Source organism: Myotis daubentonii, chromosome 7 (genome assembly GCF_963259705.1).
Source record: "Myotis daubentonii chromosome 7, mMyoDau2.1, whole genome shotgun sequence".
NCBI lineage: Eukaryota > Metazoa > Chordata > Mammalia > Chiroptera > Vespertilionidae > Myotis > Myotis daubentonii.
The window spans coordinates 53,909,711-53,924,631 of NC_081846.1; the positions used below are offsets into that span (position 1 = coordinate 53,909,711).

The following is a 14,921-nucleotide window of genomic DNA, read 5'->3' on the forward strand; positions in this document are numbered from 1 at the left end:
AACTTGAAAAATATTTTAAGTGTCTGGCTCCTTAAAATATTCACAGAGCAATTAGTCTAATTAGATATAAGACAATAAATTAACCATGCTGTTTAAATTTTGTATTTGTTCCTAAACTACATTTAAATTAAAAAAAAATTTTAAATGAAAGACAAATTTCTACACTTCTTTGTATACAAATGCATAATTAATTTTATCTCAACTAAAAATTATTTCTTTACCAAAATAAAAAAAATAATTTAGGAAGACATTTAGAAGGTTTTTGAGATTATTTGATTCATTCCCCTTGGTCAAGGGTGTTTCTAAATCCTTTGCACAAGTGGTAGAGGCATCTTTATCTCCAGTGAGCCCATTCTTTAATTTTCTTGGGAAATCTATTTTACTGCCTGTTACACAAAGAGCTAAGCTAAATCCTTCTTGCTGAAATGTAATTTATTCCCCTTCATCTATCCTGAGTTGGACAGAGATGCTAGCTAGCTACTTCTAATCTTGATGTAATATCACAGTATAAAAACAGCAAACTGATACTCAATCTTTTCTTCTAAATTGAATAATTTCCATTTAACCTTCTTTCTTGGGATCAATTGTGTTTCCCTTTAATAAATTCTGATAGCACTCTGACTCTTTAAAATTAGACTTCAGAGATCAAAAAGTGTACCTCATTATCAAAGAGTGAAAAAAATAATTCAAATAAATTGCATATGCTATTTATTTGTGTGTCTGTGTACATTATATTTTTCACTAATTTATCTTAATATTGGAGAGGTGAACTTAATCCTACAATCACACATAAACATATTTTCATCTCCAACTTAGTGGCTTATCTGCTTATTCTGCTTTCCAAGTCATCAATAAAAATTAACCCCTTACCTACCTAGTAAATAAGTCATTAATATAATTTTACCTCTCTGTTGCTTCCACCTCCTGATCATCTCATGTAATACTGCATCCCACTGACAATGGTATGTTCAGTTTCTAACTTGTCTAAGAATCTGGCATATGAGTCAAAGCAAAAGTACTCTCCAGATTTAGTACAGCTTTTACCTTCTCTATACCACCAAAACTATCAGACTCACAACGGAAATCTGATACAAATGTTTCTCATAAACTATATTGACCATTACTGAGTATTTGTGATTGTATAAGTTGATTTGCAAGTTGATTTTTCAATGGTGATAGTTTTCTTCTGTAAATTATATGCCATGTGCTGAAACAGACAATATGATATCGACTACAAATAATTTCACTACTTATCTTTTTCTAGTCTTAAATTTTTTTCCTTATGCTATTGACAGTGTTCTTTTACAAAATTCAATTTCTAAACACTGCTCTTGCATTTCTTTAATGTTGTTACGTCAGTAACTTAGGCTTTATTAAACTTTAGCAAAATAAACTAAGCACCCTAAGAAATATTGTATAAACACCAGATGAATGAAAAACAACCTTAATCTTTATGATTTCCTCCTCTCTTGACCCATTCAGCCCTCAAGAGCAAAGATCTTAAAAAAATATATATATATATATTTTAAAAATATATTAGGTGTCCTTAGCTGTATGTCCAGCACCATCTAAAAGAGAATATATTCTCCTTTAGTATCTTGTCACTCATGATAAATTTAAAATTCTTCCTAGTTGTTGCTTTAGCCTCTAGCTTGATCTCTAAATGCAGAGAATTTCTTTGTAGCTAGAACCTGGTCTACTTTATATTTAATCAGACACTTGTGATATATTAGAGCCTTATATAGCTGCTGGTTTAGTCTTCTTAGTCACCTCATTTCCATCTCCATCAGGGCGTCCATTTTGCCAATGGTTCTCTAAAAAAACATCGAGTCTTTCTATTATATTTTTGAGTTTTACATTTCTTTCAACTGAATCCATTAGTTCGCTTTATTTCTGCCCATTTATTTTCTTTAAATTGATTTAACTTTTCAGTTTACTCTCCTTTCTTTCATAGACTCCTAAACCCCATCTCTTCATGACCACTCTCAGGGAGGCTGTCTTTCACCTCTAAATCCTCAGCCAAGCCTCTCTGAATATAGATTAGGAGGTAGGAATCCCTGTATTCTGATTTCTATCCTTGATTCTTATTCCCTTTTGGCCGCATATTCTATCTGCCTTGTTTTACAATTGGTAAAATAAAGATATTGCTAATACCTATCTTAATTAAAGTATTGGAAACTTTCTTTATTATAACTTCAATAGATTTTAGAAACAACACTGATCATATTGCACACTCTAACAGACTTCTGCATATAAACATATGCTTCAAAATTAGTGGAAAGGAACATAATAATCTTTGTTATGTACGATAAAGTGGGTTGTAAAAGTCTTATCTAAGGAGCATGCATGAATTATTTTAAGAAATATTTTAATTTTTGCTGAATTATTTAAATGGATAGATTAAATGGTCACCTAGATTAAATCTCTAACACTAAGAGCTTAAAAAACAAGAAACAGAGTAGAGTAACAGTTAAGAAAGGTTTTCCAACAGTACATAAGAAAAGCTAAAATACACACTGCAATGAATTTGTAATATTCTGAGGCCAAATCTTAGACCTATCCTCTTATTGCAACCAATATTTTTAATATGCATTTTACTATCCTGAAACTTCACTCAGAAATAATTTAACTTATTTCTAAAAGAATAACATGATTCCTTAACTGCAACCTAAAACAAAGATAAAAGAAAACAGTTTGTAATGTAATGATAATTATCTCAATATGTTAATGTCCAACAGTAACTACACTGGAAGACATAATGCAATAATTAGACATAAGAAAATATTGACTCTAAGTGCATTGAAGCCATGAGAACACTGCCCATAGAAGTACTGAACAAAATGATAGAGCAGAAATATGGGTGGATAACAAAATAAAATTCACTATTGGAATAAATAGTAACATATTGGATTTATATACATGAATTTTAAAAGTAAGAACTCATGGACAGGTACAACAGTGTGGTAACTAGAGGGGGTAGGAGGGTGGGTGGAGGTGGAAAAGGGTATATGAGGGATAAGTGGTGATGGAAAAATAATAAAATAAAATAAAGGGGAAAATACTTAAAAATGAAAAATAGGAAACAAAAATTGAATTATGAGTACTATACCAAGATAAAGTGGGTAGAAATGAGAAAGTTTAATATTGTCACAAATGAGCTGGCCCTTACTTTTAAGTGTAATGTTAAAATGATTCCCTCTTGGATAACATGCAATAGTAATGAATTGCACAGAAGAAAGAAATCTCACTAAATGTCAGGACATATATTCATTCTTCAACACTTAAGAAAGGCTTTACAGACCACATGCCTTCAGAAGCAATGGGAACTAGAAGATGAATTGGAAGAAGAAATGGGAATCAAGACATTCTGGAGAAATTATGGCAGATCTCTAGGGAGTTACTAATGAGAAATTAGAAACCAACAGGCAATACTAGGACAAATCATTTTCAAATGTTTAGTTTTTATTACATTGATTTAATTTCATGGTGTCACATAATTTTACATATATAGGACAAAAGTATGAGATATTTTAAAGTAAAATTTTATTAATGGATTTTAGTGTGACTCCTATAATCTCTGGAAATTATATAATATCTGGCTCCAACACTGTTAAAACAAGATTCAAATCTCTTTGCTTACATACATTTACATGTGACAACTACACACATAGACTCTAACTTGAAGTCTGAAATTTGTTTTGGCAACTCAAAAGCCATAACTAGTGTAGCTCTAGGTGATTTGATATTCCAAAATGGTGAATAACTTCTGGTAAAGTTCTGCATAAAAACCTTACCTTTATATGGTAGTTATAGCTCTAGAAAATTCCATATATATGAAAAGCATCTTAAAAGTACATTGTACTCTATATGTGAAACAGGTTCAAGGTTCAGATAGTTATAAACAGGCTTTTCACCAACATGAATGCCCATTGGGGCCTATGGGACAATTTTTCAAGGTGACCGAATAGACACCTAACATCATTGTGACAAATAAAAATGCCTCACAAATGCCCTTAGAGCAGCTATTTTCAAGCCTTTTCATCTCATGGCACACAAACCAATTGCTAAAACACTGTGACACACCAAGAAATATATTTCTTGCTGATGTGACAAAAAATAGGTATGATTTTGATTCATTCATACTGTACGACTATTATTGTGTTGGCTGTTGTCATTTTTTTTAATTTGACAATCTAAGGGAAAAGAGGTCAATGCCCCCGACTAAATTATCAAGTATTGCTTCTTTTAAAAATTCTTGTGCACACCATTGTGCCTTTCATGGTACCCCATTGAAAATCGCTGCCCTTAGAGTGAATTACTCTCATATTAGAGACCACTTGTTTATCTATGTAACCAATTCAGTGGAGTTTTTCCAGTGGAATGGGTCACAGGACAATCAAAGTATATTTAACAGTCTTTCTGCTGTAACATCATAGATGATCCATGTTTTTATCCAGTTTTCTAAACAACTTTGTAGATAACCTGCTGCAGAAATCCAACATATAGAAGGATGATAGAGAAAGGGAATTGAAAATTGGGCTAAAGGATTTTAAACACATTTTTTAACTTTATACTTTAACCTTATGCAATCTCTTGTCAGTATGTCTATGTACAGTAAAGTTACCTAAGGAGTGAAAATACGACATTAGAGCTGAACAATGGACAATACCAAGATATCTGAGTTCCTAGAGCATTTTACAAACTGTAAATATTAAGATATAGACTTGGAATGTAGGCATAGAAGGATAAAATAAAAAAAAGGAAACACCATTAATGCTAAGTCCCAAAGAATGGATGGCCCAACCAGTGTGGCACAGTGGTTGAGCATTGACCTATGAACCAGGAGGTCACGGGTTCAATTCCCAGTCTGGGTACATGCCTGGGTTGCCGGCTCAATCCCCAGGAGGAATTGTGCAAGAGGCAGCTGATGGATGATTCTGTCATCACTGATTTTTTTTTCATCTCTCTTCTTTCCTCTCTGAAATAAATAAAAATATAGTTTAAAAATAATAAAATAAATGAGTGCATGTAGTGGAGAGTTCCACACAGACCTAGGGTTCTGTCCCAGTCCTATCTGAAGGCTAGAACAATTTGGTACCACTTTTGGCTCTTACTTCTTTCCTTGTCATATAAACAGAAAAGAAAGTGAAATTCTACATGCAAATGAGAACATGCTAGGCAATATATATGCAGAGAACTCAATGACACTTTTCACCCAGGTGGACTTGAGCATCATCACAGAAAGAAAACTCAGGACATGAACAGAAATGCACCCCAAGAAACAAAGTGTTTGCAACCCTGATAAAAACGCTCCTTAAATAACTTCAAATGTTTATAATAATCAAATATAACTCTTAAAAAACAAACATAATGTGATTTTTCTTCAAATGAAACTAAGTGATGAGTATTTTTTTAGCATTATATTGAATCTGAGTTGATTGGTTGTTGTGGTCCAAAATACACAAACTATAAAATTTTCAACTGATTATACCTCACTTGGTGCATTAAGCACATTTTGATCCCTAAACTGTGTTAGTTTCATTCTGAACAGGGAAAAAATAAGGCAAAATGTGTTAACTAGCAAGTTCATTCATGCAATTTTTATGTTTTAAGCACTCTCTGAAGCAAAAAGTTAATGTCTGTATAATACTCATGGGCTCTGGATTTTTCTACAATTCTTCCTGATGCTAATTTCTAAGAGCTACATAGCATTACCCATTGTACAAGAACCCCTGGAGCATTTTCTGAATCTTCATAAGCAAAGAACAATAGGTTCATCTCAAAAGAAGATGTTGCTGGCCAGGGTACTTATCCTTAACAATGGGTCAGGAGTCCTGGCACCTTGCCAAATAATCTCTGTGGGAAAGGAATTTAAGATATCATGAGAGTTGGTCAAAGGGTACAAATTTCTAGCTCTAAGATGAATAAGTTCCTGGGATCAAATGTGTAGCATGGTGTTTTTTTTAAAAAAAAAAAAAGAGAGAGAGAGTCAAAGAAATAACAAGGTACTACCAACTTCAGGTATATCCTATTGCCTAGCTACAGGCACTTCAATTGTAAATTGTTTGCAAAGCATTCTTCTGGTATGGATTTTATTTCTTTTTCTCCTTTTTCCCCTCAGTAAGTGGTCAGTCAATTCTAAACAAGAGGAAAACAGAAAAAGAAGGAAAATATTTTAAAATCCCACACAGGATCCTAGAGTTTCCAAGAATAAAAAATAATAACAAAGGAAAGAGAGAAAGAAAGGCAAAGGAAAGACATTTGCCCTTCTTAGTCTTATCTGAAATTCCTCCATCTGGGCTTAGCTGCTCTCGAAGCTCTGCAAAAAACATAGCACAGAGAGGAGAATAATATGAGTTGGAGCAAGGTCGCCTGCCCATTCGGAAATTTCCTGGCCAGCATGATTTTAACCAGAGGCAAATCCTTCCTTGAGTAATCCCTGGATTATAAAAGGAAATTCTGGAGAAACTTTGAAGGTAGAATTTGGCCAATGATAGAGAGTGGAGTTGTTGTTTTATTTCCCTCTCTTTTTCTTTTATCTCATCCTTTAATGAACGAAGCTGAATAATAGCTAAAGCCTCCATCTCTCTCTGGGTGTACACCTAGACCCCATCTTATCCTCGGATACTCATGTGCTACTCTATGTGGCAGACAGTGACCCTAAACCCTATGTTTGGGTATCACCTAGCTAAATTTAGTCACACCTGAATCAGGGTCACATTAATCATGGGTCACCAACAGGTCATTCAGGACTAGTTTTTTCTTCTTCTATTTCTTCTGATATTGCTTTCACAAATACTTTCCAATTTTTTTAGGGCCTTTTAATCATATCAAGTCAAGCCTCCTGGGATCCACATCGGATTCAAACCTCAACAAATACAGCACCATTAACAAGATTCCACAGCTCACTCTGAATTTTTCAGATGTCAAAACTGAAAAAAAGAGTACATCCCCTCCTTCTTCAGATAAAACTATTATTGCACCCAAGGTTAAAGATCGAACACACAATGTGACAGAGAAAGTTACCCAGGTAGGACATGATTTTACTATCAACTTCAACTCTTTTAAAGGTTCTTTTCTGCACCATAAAAGACATTCTTTTTTTTTTCATGAATGACTATCAAGAGAGGTAAGCCATTTATTTGCATTCTATCTATAAAGTATAATTTTGTTTATTACAAGACTGAGCAAAAATAGGCTAACTTGGCATCATTGTTCCCTTTATACTGTAGAGGTGGTTAACCTGCTATTCATCATGTTTGGACATTTATTGTTTTGATGCCGACTCTTGCATTATTAAAGCATGGTATGTTATTATAATGGATGTGTCTATTGAAGCTTTAGGTGACTAATCGGAATTTACTCTTAACTGTGGCCTTCTATTTTGCACTTACTCTCCTAAGTAGAGTCAGATAAGTCAGTTAACTTGGGGAAAAGAGCTGACTGAGATGATGGAAAGTCAGAGTAAACCAATGTGTTTCCCAGTAACAATATTTTATTGTTTTCAAGTAAATATTGCATGTTGAACTAGGATAAAAAAGTACTGTCAAGCAGGAGTTATGTTTTAAGACTAGGGAAAAATTACTTGGACTTATTATATTAAAAGACCAGCCTAAGTAGTACCTAGCTTTTGCTTACAATGCTCTTAAATTGTTGGGAATTCATGACTCTAAAACTTGTGTCAAGTAAACCTTTTTTTTTTCTTATAAACAAAGTACTTAGTATATTTGCTTAGCAATTTTTTTTCATAAACTGTCACAATATAAAGATAAACTTGACCCAAATCTCTTTACCAAGCATTGAAGATTTTGAATTCATAAAGATGTTCTATAATTATAATTACTGCAAGCAACACTCTAGTAATTTGTAAGTAACCTTATTGTGTGAGCTGATAGCTACGTAATGACTGCATGTCCATTGAAAATAAACCTGAGCAGTCCCTATTGGAGATGGAAAATGGTACATGCCATACTCTGATACATACTTTGATATTTACGTAATAATGAGGCTCTCTAGCCTTGGCATTTTGTTCTTCTTAGTAAAATGAGCTAACAATGGTAAAGGAAAGTCTATTGTATTATCACGTCTATGATGCTTCAAATTTTACCTTAAAAATTCCATTATTTGTAGGCAGTAACCATCACATGGCTATATAGAAATTAAGACATTTTAGAAACTGCCCAGGAGACTGGTGGCAAATATTAGGGTCAGGGTGCTGGCAGTAGCATACCTGAGGAGTGGTGAGGGCGGCAGAGCAGGAGAGGAGACTATAGGAATTGTATAGCGCAGGGGCCGCTAATGATGTGGTCATGGAGTGTTTGACTGATGGTTTCAAATCCTCCAATTTTTAAAAAGAAGCTGGAAGCCCAGAATTTATGATTAAGCTCTTAATTTATAAAAGTTAGCAAACTAATGCAAAACACTTCTAGGCCAAACAAAGCACACTTTGAGGCCTGTGGGCAGCCAAGTGTGACCTTGGCAAAGCTCTTGGTTTACCACAGGGCCCACCCAATCCTGCCAACTCACCAGGTCCACGGTGCCAGAAGAGGGTGATGCCAGTGTGGATCAGAGGTGCCAGCTACCTGTTCTGGGGTCTTTCTAGGCCTGATGAGAGAGAAAACATTTATACAAATAGCCATAAAGAAATCATGTTAATAAAGAAATCAGGAATACAGGTTAGGGGGAAAGTAATTATACTTTAATAGGAGAATTTCCAGAGGAGAAAACAGAGATATGATGGGACATTTAAACTAGATCTAGGAACTTACTTATCAAACTGGGAAGTAAGTGACATCTGAGAGCGTAACTAGGAGTCACATACACTTGTGTTTTAATTCTGGCTAATTCATTCATTGTGTGCCATGGAGACAAGTATCAATTTTTGTGTAACATTGAGGCAAGTGTTGGCAAAACTTATTTCTCAGTATTGATATAAGACTTAAACAGAATAATGTGTAGAAAATGTTCACCACAGTGCTAAGTACATAACACTTAATTTCAGACATTATTCTGTTTTCTAATAACCCCTGCCCACCTCACCATTTCTGCAGTATTCTTTTATCCCTACATTCCCAGGGTCTAGTAGGACACCTAGTGTAAAGAGGTTCATGAAATATTTAAAGAAGGAAGGAAGGAAGGAAGGAAGGAAGGAAGGAAGGAAGGAAGGAAGGAAGGAAGGAAGGAAGGAAGGGAGGGAGGGAGGGAGGGAGGGAGGGAGGGAGGGAGGGAGGGAGGGAGGGAGGGAGGGAGGAAATTAGGAAAGGGATGTTGGCCAAGTGAATAAAGGAAGGAGTGATAACCACAGTTAGGAAAACAGCAAGAACAAAGTTCTAGAGACACAAAAGTCCATGTGTCTTATGAGAACAAATGAACCAGGGAGAGACTACTCTGGGCAGGGGCTTGTCACAGGTCAGGGAGCTGCTGAAACTTTCCCCTCTAAATGGTTCTTTACCACCTTGGGGGGCTGGGTAAAATACAATAGCTTCTTTTAAGGGCTCATACTTTCTCCTCAAATCCATGTGACTTTTTCCTTAGTTTTATGACACTACAATATTTGTTTTAACATTTTAAAAACGTGTTTTAAATGAGTTGCCACTGAAGGAATCAGAGGCCCACCGAAAGACCCCACAGTGTTCCTACGACTTCTCTACTTCACCCAAATCGTGGAGTGCCCCTCTCCACAACCTCCAAAATACCCCACTTGGGTAAGTATGATGCAGGCAAAAAACTTTTTAAGGCATTGGAAGATTGGAATTGGATTTTGTTTTATAAAGGATCCTTTTTTTAAAAAACACTGCAAAAGATACAGTGATAGGAAGGTGATTCTGGAGACAGATAGAACACTTAAGTGGCTGGCTATGTTCTGGCCAGAAATAATGAGGGACTGGAAAAAGGACGAGACAAGAAACTAGAAAAAATGATCAGTAGGAACACTCTATCTTTTTCTTAGTGCCCCCTTTAGCTCTTAGTAACAAAGCTTCCAATTGTCCACAGCCCTACCAAACAAGATAGACATCAACGATTGAGAAATTCCTCCCGCAGACATGGCCTCTGAAATGGCGTTTAAGCACTTGGAAGCTGGGTGATCCTATCACTGTTTTCTCATTTAGTGTTTGTGAAGGTTCCCGATCATGGCTCTCTCTGGAACTCCCATAGTCACAACATATAACACCATTATCTCCTAGTCACTTAAAATAACTTGTAATAACCCAAGACTTTATTATTCCCTTTGTTAGACCTGTGTGGAAATTCTCCTTATCTAGATATTCACAATATATTTGCTATGGGCAGCTAGCAGTATTTTCTTTATCTGATGTTCTTATTTGTTTTATTCCTTTAATGCATTTATGTCAATTATTTCTTCAAAAGTCTTCAGGGTTTGGTTCACAGATCATCCAACAGTGAGTTTTGTTTTTGTTTTTGTTTTTTGAATATATTTTTATTTATTTCAGAGAGGAAGGGAAAGGGAGGGAGAGAAACATAAATGATAAAAGAGAATAATTGATCAACTGCCTCCTGCACACCCCCTACTGGGAATGGATCCGGCAACCTAGATATGTGCCCTTGACTGGAATAGAACCCAGGACCCTTCAGTCTGTAGGCTGACACTCTATTCACTGAGCCAAACCAGCTGGGGCCAACAGTGAGTTTTTAATGCCCCACTGAGCACAAACAATAGTGCAAACATTATTTTTTTTTAAAAAAAAGGCATAAATGAAAGGAACATTGATCTCTGTTTATGTTATGCATTCTACCTCTTTGTGTCCCATCTCTAATATACATTGGCTAATTGCTAATTAGCCAATTTGTTGTTTGCCTCCTTAGCTAGAGTGGGCTTCTTCAGAGTAGAGATCAGGTTGTCATTCATTCATTCATCCATACATGCATGCATTCATCTATTTCAGGGTTCCTCAAACTACGGCCCGCGGGCCACATGCAAATACAAATATTGTATTTGTTCCCGTTTTGTTGTTTTACTTCAAAATAAGATATGTGCAGTGTGCATAGGAATTTGTTCATAGTGTTTTTTTTAAACTATAGTCCGGCCCTCCAACGGTCTGAGGGACAGTGAACTGGCCCCCTGTTTAAAAAGTTTGAGGACCCCTGATCTATTTACTTATCCACTTAACAAGCATATATTGACAACTAATGTTCATAGTACTAGATTCTGAGAATTCATGTTAAAAGGCAAATGTTCTGTCTTTGAGAAGTGAGGGAGATGTATGAGTACAGTACATAGGCATTAAAATGCAACATGAAGCATTACACTACAGATATGCTCAGAGTGCAGAAGTTGTGAGGAGAGAAGAGGAAACATTACCTATGTTAGTAGTTTGGGGTAGTGCTGGGGGAATATAAACTCTTAGATGAGTTTTGAAACTTGAGAAGTTTTCAAGGTTAGGAATTAGAATATGGAGTGGGGCACCCTTGGGAAACTGTGGATACCAATGAATGAGTGAAGCATGAAGTATCACTAGTGCATAGCATAATACACAACATTAAGAAGAATCTTAAAAGATTCAGAAATGGTCCACTAAATGTACTGGAGAGAATTAAATAAGAATAAATCTGTAGGTCAAAAATCCCTAAAGCAAGTATCTGTCTTCTAAATTCTCCCCTTAGACAACATTTTTGATTCTTTGTGTTGTTTTAGAGACTCATTTCATTGGCTGCTCTTACAGGACAAACTTATGGATTGCATCAGCTCTTTCTGCCATAATCCAGCTGACTTTCTCTGTTCATTAGAAAAAAATAGAAATTAGCTCTCAAAAGGTGTGGATTTTTTCAATCGTTACTGTAATCCAGCTGGGACAGACTGATGTGTAGTAAGGTCTACTGCAGGGAGGCAAGGCCTCAGTTGGCAAGTTTCTACAACTTCTTTGGAGTGATGAAGAGAAAACAATGAATTGAAAGAAAAGTTGAATACAAAACAAAGTTTTGCTTTTACTATGCAGTTGTGGTTCATAATTGACAATCAAATTCTTGGTTATATCTGCCTCCTTCTAAATAAAGTCAACCAAACTTTTCCTCTTGTATTATTTCATTATTTCTGAGGCTAGTTCTAGTTCCAGTTCAAGTGTTATGCTAATTTTTATGATAAATAAAAAGTATCATTTCTTTGTCATGTTCAGCTTTTACAAATTTAGTATTAGGTCAATCTCCTTAGATATGTATCAAGAGGGTGTATGCCCGGCTTTCATGGCTCAGTGGTTGGGCATCAACCGATGAACCAGGAAGTCATGGTTCAATTCTGGTCAGGGGCACATGCCTGAGTTGCAAGCACTATCCCTGGTGTAGGGCATGCAGGAGGCAGCTGATCAATGATTCTCTCTCATCATCTCTCTCTTCCTCTCTGAAATCAATAAAAAACATTTTTTTAGAAAGAGGGTTTTTTAGAAAGATGATAGCTCTGGATTCCAAGACTTTATTGGCCAGTCACATGACACTCTATTAGTCAATGCTATAACACAATGCCAGTAATAGAGTCCAACTGAAGCCACCTTAAGCAAAAAATAAATGGAGGAGCTACAGTTTAATGGACCATATAATCTAAATGCAGGGGCATACCTGCTTTGGGGCATGGCTGTATTCTTTGTTTAACAGATGATGACGCTCTCCCCCCTGCCCTCCCACCCATGGTCCCCATCAGCCATGCTTTCTTCTGTGTTTACATCACTAGCCCTCTGGTGGAAGCAAGGCCCTCAGACTCTCCTGGCTCACTTAATACTCATAGCTGGTGATCTGTTAAGAGAGCCGTCTCTCCTCTAGTGTCCATATCATTCCTGAGAATGTAGCCCCTGATTGGCCAACTTCAGTCCTGTGCTCATCCTCATGGTGCCTTGACTGACAACCACACCAGAAAATTTCACTGGGGGAGGAGATCCACTAAAAAGAAGAACAAATAGCAATGCCCCATTGCGGATATGAGATAGGAATTCAGACTAACCGCATCTCTCTCCCTCTCTCTCTCTCTAACTCTCTCTTTCACACACACGCGCGCACACATTGAATATGCATTATATGTGTTGAAGAGGTACTAGAGACACAGAAGTATAAAACCTAGTACCAATAATCAAGGGGTTATAACAGACTTAGAGAAACAACATACAACAAAATACATAATAATAGCACTTGTAAGCGCTAATATAAAAAATGCTACAAATCATATTATAAAAGCTAAATGTAGTTTGAGGTGTTTTTTTAAGGCTCTCTACTAGTCAAATTATGACCAAATAGTTCTATCATTTATTACTTTATTACTTAAGAGAAATGCCTGGTAAATTTAAAAGAAACCCATGTCAGGATCACTAGAAAATAATACATATGAAGGAATCTAAATGAACAGGAGATTTTAATCTGGAGAAGAGATGATGGGAATGAGATTTACCACAAGTATAGTTTTTCTATCGCATCATGAAGGAGAGTACTCAGGAAAATTAGTTTTGGGAGTAATCACAAAGAGACTTAGGTCATAAGAAAGAATGTATAAAAAGATAAAAAGCCATAAAATCTTAAAATCTATAAAGAACTTTAAAGCCAAAATAGATTTCCATTATTTTGGAATCATTTAAGAATATTATTCTCATAAAAATAGAATTATGATAGATCTAATAATAGCTGACATTGATCGAGCATTTACTATGTGCCAGGCTCTATGCTAAGTGGTTTGATAGATTATCAATTTTAATCCACATAACAGTCCTATGAGTTGGTACTATTATTATCATCTCCATTTTGTAGAAGGGGAATCTTGCTTAGAGAGAGGAAGCAGTTTATTCAGGTTACCTAGTTAATGTAGAGTAGCCTTCAAATAGGTCATCTGACTCCAAACATGAAGTTCTTAATCTCTAAGGACACCCTCTCCTGATTCAGTTGTTTCCCTATTTTTCCATTAAATATATTCAAAAATTAGCATGGCATTTGGGTATACCTGTAACATTTGACAGCATGGTAAAATGTCATAATCTGAAAGTTTAGTAGTAACTAATTAGAAAAGTGAGTCTACAGATAAATAGGAAGAGAGTCTCCTCAAACTCACCAAAAAGCTAAATAAAGCCACCCTTAAAAGGGGAGATTCATTTCAGCATTATCTCTTGTTTAAGGCTATATCCCATTTTCCTTCTATTGATTTTAGATTAGGATGAAGAGCTTTTGTTTTTTGTTGGTGACATGTGACAGTTGCAAGAAAGGCAAAATTACACAGACTACTGGCATAAAGATAAATTTAAAGATTATGGTTTCTTACTTCCCACTGATCTTTGTCCATTGTAATATGCTCATGTAATTCAATGGCTCTCAATTTACATTAATTTTGACAGAACTGAAAAACAATGTTTATAATTCAGTATTTCGTCAGAACTAGAGATGGATTTATAATAGAGAAACAGCATTGATTTCATTATACTATCTAATGTTTAAAATTAAAATGTCTGCAATTTATGTATAGCAATTATACCCTAAAAAAGCTTAAAAAAAGGGCATTAGTTATTGTTACCAGACCACTTCTGCGACAGTGGCTAGCCCTGCCCCAGCATGGCCTGGGACCGTTGCGTGTCCAGTTTCTTGACTCATGCAGGTGAAAGGTAGAGTAAGTTTATTAAAGCTTGGAACAGTGAGGCAAAGGAAGAGCCCCGGAGACAGAATTAGGGGGTAAGCCTAGGATGAGCTGCTGCTGCCCACTGCTCCCCTGGGTGCAAGCCTTATTAGACCCTTAGAGCTTAGGAGAGAAGCAAATTACATGCCTCAGGGAAGGAGGGGGCACAGGTGTGCTCAAAGAAGAGCACATAATGGCATCCTTTGTCCAGAGAGTTTTATCTATTTTCTATAGGCTGAAATTTTAGGGGACGTCCGAGAGTAGGATTTCAACAGAATATTCATTAGATCTCCAGGTGTGTCGTTTAGTATGCCTATGTATCAAAATG

At 35.8% G+C, this 14,921-nt stretch overlaps 1 protein-coding gene across 1 annotated transcript in view; it reads left to right on the forward strand.

The window, feature by feature from the left end:
- LOC132238850 (potassium voltage-gated channel subfamily H member 7) overlaps window positions 1–14,921 on the forward strand; it is a 146,774-nt gene that overhangs the window by 23,708 nt on the left and 108,145 nt on the right. Inside the window, exon 3 of the mRNA XM_059704878.1 lies at window positions 6,816–7,030. Coding sequence (XP_059560861.1) covers window positions 6,816–7,030 — 215 coding nt within the window. The remainder of the gene's footprint in view (window positions 1–6,815; window positions 7,031–14,921) is intronic.